Source organism: Dioscorea cayenensis, chromosome 7 (genome assembly GCF_009730915.1).
Source record: "Dioscorea cayenensis subsp. rotundata cultivar TDr96_F1 chromosome 7, TDr96_F1_v2_PseudoChromosome.rev07_lg8_w22 25.fasta, whole genome shotgun sequence".
NCBI classification, from domain to species: domain Eukaryota; kingdom Viridiplantae; phylum Streptophyta; class Magnoliopsida; order Dioscoreales; family Dioscoreaceae; genus Dioscorea; species Dioscorea cayenensis.
This window is the reverse complement of record NC_052477.1, coordinates 26,012,089-26,020,409: the sequence shown is the minus strand read 5'-3', so window position 1 is coordinate 26,020,409 and position 8,321 is coordinate 26,012,089. Positions and strand designations below refer to the sequence as shown.

At 33.1% G+C, this 8,321-nt stretch overlaps 1 protein-coding gene and 3 non-coding genes across 5 annotated transcripts; all 4 read left to right on the top strand.

Annotated features, from left to right (window-relative positions):
- The first annotated feature begins 2,919 nt into the window (after positions 1–2,919).
- LOC120266253 lies at positions 2,920–3,016 on the top strand. Its single transcript, XR_005538094.1, has one exon. It is a non-coding gene; the product is annotated as a small nucleolar RNA Z101 (small nucleolar RNA).
- A 58-nt stretch (positions 3,017–3,074) lies between these two features.
- LOC120266254 lies at positions 3,075–3,171 on the top strand. Its single transcript, XR_005538096.1, has one exon. It is a non-coding gene; the product is annotated as a small nucleolar RNA Z101 (small nucleolar RNA).
- Positions 3,172–3,263: 92 nt separating this feature from the next.
- LOC120266256 lies at positions 3,264–3,351 on the top strand. The gene has a single exon (XR_005538098.1). It is a non-coding gene; the product is annotated as a small nucleolar RNA Z102/R77 (small nucleolar RNA).
- A 2,337-nt stretch (positions 3,352–5,688) lies between these two features.
- LOC120264307 (octanoyltransferase LIP2, mitochondrial) lies at positions 5,689–8,110 on the top strand. 2 transcript variants are annotated; one of them, XM_039272115.1, is made up of 3 exons: positions 5,689–5,805; positions 7,019–7,756; positions 7,845–8,110. In XM_039272115.1, exon 2 carries the CDS (start codon positions 7,042–7,044, stop codon positions 7,708–7,710), a length of 669 nt encoding a protein of 222 aa, XP_039128049.1. In that variant the 5' UTR covers positions 5,689–5,805; positions 7,019–7,041; the 3' UTR covers positions 7,711–7,756; positions 7,845–8,110. The 2 variants fall into 2 exon arrangements, with proteins under 2 accessions (XP_039128049.1, XP_039128048.1); XM_039272114.1 differs by having other exon boundaries at positions 7,019–7,895.
- Positions 8,111–8,321: the final 211 nt, after the last annotated feature.

Below are 8,321 nucleotides of genomic sequence, written 5' to 3'. Positions count from 1 at the left end.
ATAACCAAATTAAAATAAGTTCAAACTTAAGTGATCTGCCAAAAATTTAAGCTGTGAAATAGCTTTTTATTGTAACATGTACATGATTTATAACACTAACTCCTTTAAGAATCTAATCTTGTTTGATAAACCACATATCACAGAGACAAAAATCTTTTTAAGTTTAATCCAAATCAGCTTTGGAACTTTGTATTTGTCTCATGTATTTATTTTATGGAATGAGAACAAAAATGCTATTAATAGATTACTGTAATGCTGTGAATATGTTAACCAATTAATAGGTTAGTAAACTAAACTATTAATAGGTTACTATCAATATATATATATATATATATATATATATAAAATATCCTCCTGGCTTCCTTGGCTTGAGCAAATATCCAAGCTAGGGGGGTTGTGGGAGTGGGAGCCCACAAGAAAAGCTTTACACCGAAAACCACCTTGTGAGACTCAATAGCCCACAAGAATACAAAAAGCAAGACCAGAAACTAGGAGTGAAAACCTTCAGCTGTTCTTAAACCACCCATGGTTTTTTTCCTCCATTCAACCGTTGCCCACTATTTCCATTCTTGCTTATCTTCATTCATGCACAGAATCCTCTTTTAATTTCACTCTTCTCTCTATAAATAAAACCCACCATTTCTTCCTCCTTTCTCAACATTGTATCATCAACACTCTTGAAAAAAACTTGTTGTCCTTGTTCATTTGTTCATTCAGAGTTGTTAATTTGCATGGCGTCTCTTGTGCTTCTTATCTCTGAAATTCTCCACCCTGAGCATGCAGACTTGGTGACTTTAATGCCGGTGGCTTCCGGTGGCTTTGTGAAACATAGTGAAAATTCATTGAAGGAGTTATTGGGAAAGGTTGTGATCAGGAGTGGTAAAGGGAGAAGCTCACCGGAGAAGAAGGATGTTGGAGTGGTGGAGGAGGAGGAGTTGCCGGAGATGAGAGTCTCTGTTGATGCTATTTGGCCTTAGAAAGATTATTGATGTCTGTTTTTTTAAGTTTTGTTTCACTTTTGTTGTGATCCAGAGTTTGTGTTTTTGTGTACAGTTTTATGGTTTTCTTTCAAATGTCAATTGTTGCTCATGCCTTTTCTTTTCCTTAATACAATATTTATTTATTTGTGAATAGTTTGGTGGCTTTCAAGGTCAATGGTTGGTGCTTTGAAATTGAGAAGATGAATGCTTGATAAAATAAAGAGTAATTATTTTTAATAAAACTCTAGAGAACCATTAAACTACCATACTTATCCACTATTATATTTATCTGTCTTTTTACATTTTGACATTTTTTTTTGTAGGTATCTGTTTTTTTACATTTTGACATTTTTTTTGTAGGGACATTGCTTGTTGCTTTATGTGTGTATATATATACATATATATAATAACAACTATTTTTTTTAGCATATGACTTTATTTCTCGGTCTAAAACATGAATCTTAAAGTCAAAGAGTACCATGTTGTCTGGTCATTAGACTCACAACATCATACCTAAATCTTTTCCGCACTATACCATGGTCCATCTTTGCAAATAAAATTATAAGTACACCCAAAACTCTCAAGCCCCAAGCAATTCAAAAGAAAAGGCTATAAAAAAAACAGGAGTAAAAAAACATGGCTGACTTCAAGCTCTCCATGGCTTTGTTTCTCTTGCTATCTGGTAAGTAATCTAATCTTTAATCCCTTCCAACTCATTGATCTTTAAGGTTTTCTGTAATTACTTATGAATCAATTGGAATAATATATATAGTTTTAATGTTTGATTAGGAATGGTATTGTTTAAGGGCATCCAGTGTAGAACTGCCCAGAAAATATGCCCACTCTACTGCCTTAGAGATCTTGAGTACATGACCTGTGAATCTTCAGGGAATGAAAAGTTGGACCCAGTTTGCAACTGCTGTTTGGCTCCACAAAACTGCACCCTTCATCTCACTAATGGAAATCAAATCCATTGCTAGTTTCTTTATATACTGTACTAATTAATTCTCTTCCTTCTTTGTAAGTAAGAGGGTGAAGAATTAATTCTTTCTGTTGGTAGTGGAGATATGTAACTTATCCATTTTATTATTAAAAAAATATATGATAAAAATATAATTTCAATATCAAGAGAAATTATGGAGTAGTTTTGGAAAAATATGAGAAAGTCATATATCTAAACTTTTATTTAACTTTGGAGGAGAATGAAGCATAAAGGCTTTTAATACAGAGGTGGTTATTAAAAAAAATAAAATATTACAAGTAAAATTTAAATTTTTATACATGAAAAAACAGGAAAAAGAAATAATAAAATAGTATAATTCTAAGTTATAAGATTTGACATTTTGTTTTTGTAGTGTGGGCAAATATGAGTGAGTGAAACTAACATTATTTATGAGTTAATTCTTCTAATAAAAATTTGAATTTTCATCACTTCATACATCACATACCGTGCTTTTGACCATTTAAATCAAGTGGTGTTGAAATAATATTTGATATTCCAACCACACTATAAAATGCATGAGAATAGATTTAAGAAAATACCAAAATTTGTGAACTAAAAAAATTTTATCATATGCTCATCAAGCCACTAAATTATTAAAAACCCTTTAAAAAGCATATTTGTAAATATGGTTTTTTTTCCAAATGGAACACACAATTAAAAAATTTTGAGGGATATATGTGCAATTTGTGAGATTGTGAGAAGCAAAAGTGTGACTCTCAAATCCAACGGTCGAGAGAGTCCCTATCAAACCAACGGTTCAGATTTATTCCATTTAAAACAATGCGAGAGACCTAAAACCCTAATCCTCATCATCGTCTCTCTCTATAAAAACACCCCCTTTTCCCCCCCAAATCCTCAGCTCCTCCGCCGATTCTCAGGTATGGATCCTTGTTCCTTCTTTTTTCCTCTCTGATTTCCGGTTTTGGTTTCGATTTAAATCGGCAAATGAGGAATCCGAATGATTTAATGGGTAATTTGCGTCTGAATTGTTCATTGATGTTACCCTCATCACCTTGGAGATCTGATGCCCTAATCCACACTTTTTTTGTTTTTTTTGTTTTTGGTTGTTTTCATTGTTTCCATCTTTGATTCTTCGGCAAATGAGGAATCTGATATATTTAATGGGTAATTTGCGTCTGAATTGTGCATTGATGGTACCCTTATCACCTTGGAGATCTGATGCCCTAATCACCATATTATTCTTTGTGTTTTCTCTTGTTGATTCATGGATGAATGTTGTTTTTCCGGGAGTGTTTGATGGGGAATGAATGAGTGAGAGTGGAGATGATGATGATTTGAATTTTGTTTCCCTATTGGTTTGATGGCCGGAATGATGGCTATCTTTGTATTAGCTCTATCTGAATCTCCCTCCATTGCCCCCATTTTTTTTCTCTTGATTTTACTGATTATCAAGTAAAAAAAAATGGTTTTTTTTTCTGGGTTTCAACTTTTTAGGTTTTTGGTTCTGTTTGTTGAGGAATTTTCTTTCTGATTTAAAAAAAAAAATCACTTTTTTATGGAGAAGTTTTGGATTTATTGTTGATTATGTGATTTGTTTGAAGGGGGTTATTTGCTTCTTGATTAATTGATTTTATATGTAGAATGTTAGTAGTCATATATATATATATATATATAGATATATTGGGTAAAAACATGGAAATTTATGAAATTTGGTTATCAGGTTTTGTAAATAGTCAATGTGTGATGAAACAATTAGATCAACAAGAGAATTGAGAGATGAGGTTTTGGGGAAGATAGGGAGACAATTGAGAAAGATAGGGAGAGAGATTGAGAGAGACGAATAAAAGGAATAAGATGAGCAAATGATTACTTTTTAATTTCTTCAAATAACATGCTTGAAAACCTAACAAACACATGATAAATATATCTTGTCCAATCTTAATTAATTATATAGAAGAACCTCAGATTTTGAGATGAAGGAGGGGGTGGTAAGCTTTGTGGCATTACATTTATTTTTAACTAGTTTAGTCATACTCACACCACTAGAGCATTGATCCACACTTGTGAGACGTCATAAAGCTGAATTTTTTTGATCATTGGCTATCTAATGATAGTTGAAGAAAATGCTTTATTTGAAACACACCTAGTTGAGGATGTTACCCCCATTGAATTGCGGAACATCTAGTTTATGGAGTCTGTGTTTGTGCAATGCTATTGGAGAGTTGGACAGTTGGACAGTTGGTGTTGTGCTATGCTATTGGACAGTTGGACAGTTGGTGGTGAATGAGAAGACATGCTGGGGTGAAAGATGAGGGTAGTACAAGAATGGTTGAGGTTGGCCAACTTTGGGAGGATGAGCCCGGCGACGACTCTCTTTCATAAGGGCTTGGACTTGCCAAAATGGCTTACAGAGTTTGTTGCTGATGCTGGCCTTTTTTTTCTAGTTTTTGTTCTTTTGTTTAGTTACTGTGTAGCTCTCTCCCTTGTAAAGAAAAAAAGAGGATGGTTGAGGTTGTGGTTTGCCCAATCTAGTAAACTTTAGCTAAAACATCTCAGGACTGTTTGTTAGGATGCCTACAACTTTTACATCATTTCAAATGGCTGAGTGATAACTGTTCAGAGAGGATGGAGTCATGTTGAGCTAGTTGGTTATTAACGGATGCGAGTTATTCATCTAATGCCCGAGCATAAAAGCACCAAACAATTGAGGAAGACAGAAGGGAGATGGAGAAAAACAATGAGATGAACAAATGATTATTTTCTTATTCCTCAAGACTTACAAGGCTTTTATTTAAAAAATCCTTAACAAGGTTTCATATCAGATCAATGGACAGTATTATTTAGTGTAGTATGATTTAGTGATGAACAATACTTTGGCAATAAGCTTTTGAACTCTACCTTCAATGGTTTATAATACTACACAATTTGAACACATCTGGAGCAGCCATTTCTCATAGGTTCAATGGTGGATGTCATATCTCCAAAAGTGAGAAACATATGTTGATGTGTAAATGTATAATTTGGAATTCATTGGTTCTACATACAAATATATCATACAGATATAATAATATCTGTCAAGCATTTTTGTAAAAGTATTTTATTTATAAACAATCATAGCTTGAATTAAAAAGAAAAAAAAAAAAATCAAATCCCTTAACCAAGGTGTTAAATATTTTATTAACGTATTTTTTTTTTAAATTATGTTTAATTAATAAATATAAAATTAATTCTAAAAGTTTAACGAGAAATCTTGTGGGCTTATTTTGAAATTTAAAATCATAAAGTTATTGGGTTTGTTGATTTGTTCTTCTCAAATTTCACATGTTTTAATATTTTAAATTCATTTTAAATGGAGGTCTAAATCCAACAATTTTAAATAATTTAAAAATCAAATAACTAATGACTTGGCACCTGCTTAACAAAGCAAGAGTTTTTATTTAAAGCCAATGTTTAAAAACCCAACTTTTATGCAAAACAGGTTCACTATGCTAATATTTTTTGAAAAAGAGGAGGCATGTTAATAAAATTTTTTTAATATATTTTATAAATTGCCGCATAATTGTAAAAAAGAATTACTATGTAAATAGCATTATTTTCAGTTAACTTTTGAAATATTATTATTTTTTTAAAAGTAAATTTTATTTTAATTTTTAAAATATTTTTAAGTAATTTTATATATAAAAATCTTTGGAGGACTGAAGAGTAAATACAGATCTTTGGAGGGACCTAACACTAATTAGAGCATATTATCCTTCTCTGATAGACGGCGTAGTTCAAAGATCCAAGCTCAACTCTCCGCCTCTCTCCGGCATTTGTCGCAGCCCTTGGCGCCGCCGCCTCCGGCGAAATCTCCGGTGATAGGTGCGCCCCTTTTTTTTTCTTGCGCTCCAGTAAATTTCTATGAGTTTTTGAAATGGAAATGGTGATGTTTGATGGATTTAGCAATTTTTTAGAATGGAAAGAAGAGGAATTTTTGATCATCGCGTTGAAGGAGACCATTTGGCATGATATATTGCTATCTTTTCTGAATTTTTTATTAGGTTTTGCTTATGATTGAGTTTGGTTAGCTCAAAGGTTGATGTTTGTTGCCAAAGATTGTTTGGGCATAGGGGAATTTGGTGGATTTTCAGAATTTTATTTTCTTGTTAAATTATTATGAAACTAAAGTTTGTAAATTGGAATGTTTGATATGGTTGGAGAGTAATTCAAGTGATGAGTAACTGAGATCATTATCTTGTTTGTTTCTGATCTAGAATGAAGGACATTCTATGGTTTTTGAAATCCCTTCTATCTTCTATCCATTTCTAGCACCATGATGTTATTGAGAAACAATTTAAAATTCAACAGTCAGCAATTCTCTTTTCTATGTATGAAGGAAATTTCAGGATGAACATTCATCTCAGCTGTGTATTATGTGCTATTTATTTTTTGTTTCTCAAGTTGTTTAAGCTTCCTAAATATTCAATAGCAACTACTAAATGTTTGTTTAGTATGGCCACAGTGGCTGAGCATAGTTTGCCAAATTTTATTTATACAAAGCCTAGAAACTTCAACAGAACTCATATTAGAATGAAAGAAAAAGACATTGTCATTTGACAGTATAAGGAAATTGTCTTTTTGTTATTTTTTTCTAGGTTTTTTTATGTATATTTTCCAGCAGAAGGCTCATGAAGCTGGCACAAGTTGGAGCCAGTCTGGAGTGATCCCACAGATAAAATAGCTTAGATTGTTAACGAGGGTGCCGTACTTTTATGTTTTTTTTAAAACTTATTTTTAAATCATGTAAGCTTCATAAAGTGTGCAAAATGTGGATCAGGTCTATGTAGGCTCAGAATGAATATGGCAAAAAGCTCCAATTATTGGCATAATACTTTGCCTCAATTATGTATCAATTGTGATATCCAGTCACTGGCATTAATGCTTCTATGCTACACTCTTAGGGAAAGTTGATCTCACTGAATTGGAAGTATCGTTATGCTATTTATGTTTGTCTAGTTTGTCTACCTGCTCAATCTTTTTGTATTTACAAGATGTTACAAAGTGGGGTTTTTATATATTCTTCTAATGTAAACAGATAATGTGATACCAGTCCAAAGAATGAAACTTCAGAGGAACCTTGAGGTATTGAAAATGGGAGTTGTCAATTATGTGGAGGCGCTCAAGCTACAAGAAAGACTTGCTGCTGAGAGAAAAGCTGGTAAAATTCCAGACACAGTCTTGTCTCTGCAACATCCACCTACATATACAATTGGAAAACGCCGAACATATCACAATTTGCTAGTATCTGAGGATGACCTGAAAAAAATGGGTGCTGAGCTTCACTGCACAGAAAGAGGTGGTGACATAACATTTCATGGACCACGTCAAGCCATTCTGTATCCTATTATTTCTCTCAGGGATATTGGGTTTGGTGCAAGAAACTATGTTGAAGGGCTAGAATCAACAATGATTGACTTGGCATCTTTATATGGTGCAAGAGCCCGTCCGGGGAATGCTTGTGAGACTGGTGTCTGGGTTGGAAACAAGAAAATTGGCGCAATAGGTGTTAGAATATCTTCAGGCATTACTTCTCATGGTTTAGCATTCAATATCGATCCAGATTTAAACTATTTTGAGCACATTGTGCCTTGTGGTATTGCTGACAAGGGAGTGACATCATTGAGGATAGAGTCTGAGATGGATCTTCCTCCAGATGAAGTGATCCATGAGCAGCTAATAAATTGCTTTGCAAAATTGTTTCAATTTACTGATGTCAAATGGAAATAAACAAGTCATTTTTTATTGAAGACTACAGAGCAAAGCGAGTGATATGGTGATTGATGCCATTTTTTTTCCCTTCGTGTACTCATATAATTTTCTTATGGTCACAACTTATTTGTATATTTTACTTTGTATTGCAGGATTTCTCATTAAATTGAATGGAAGAGAAATTTCCAATGAGAAATTGTTCACATTGACTTTGTCCAAGTGAAATCAATCACCTTCATATCTAGTGAATGTGTAATGTGGATGGCTTCCATCTTTTTACCATCCACACTCATAAATTATCATATTGCTAGCTATTACTTTGTTTGCTTTTGTTGGATACAGGATTAAGGTGAATGAGAGAGATTTTTCTCAAATCTGCATATGAATTGGCAATATAAAATTTCAGTTGCTTGTTTTATGCGAATGAGTAATAATTTCAAATGCATGTCTCTTTTTAATGGTCTGTTATGTATAACATTTATATTATTCTCTTGTGATAGGTATCAAATGTGCCTGGGTCTCACAATATTACTAAAGCCATTGAGAGAGAGAGAGATTCAACATTTTTTTTCAGCTTCTTCAATTGGTATGTATGACAAACTTCTTAAGATGCAGCTAGATCGGAAACA

Excerpts from the sequence above, each read along its gene's own strand:
- LOC120264307 (XM_039272115.1), top strand. The coding sequence starts at position 7,042 with ATGAAACTTCAGAGGAACCTTGAGGTATTGAAAATGGGAGTTGTCAAT.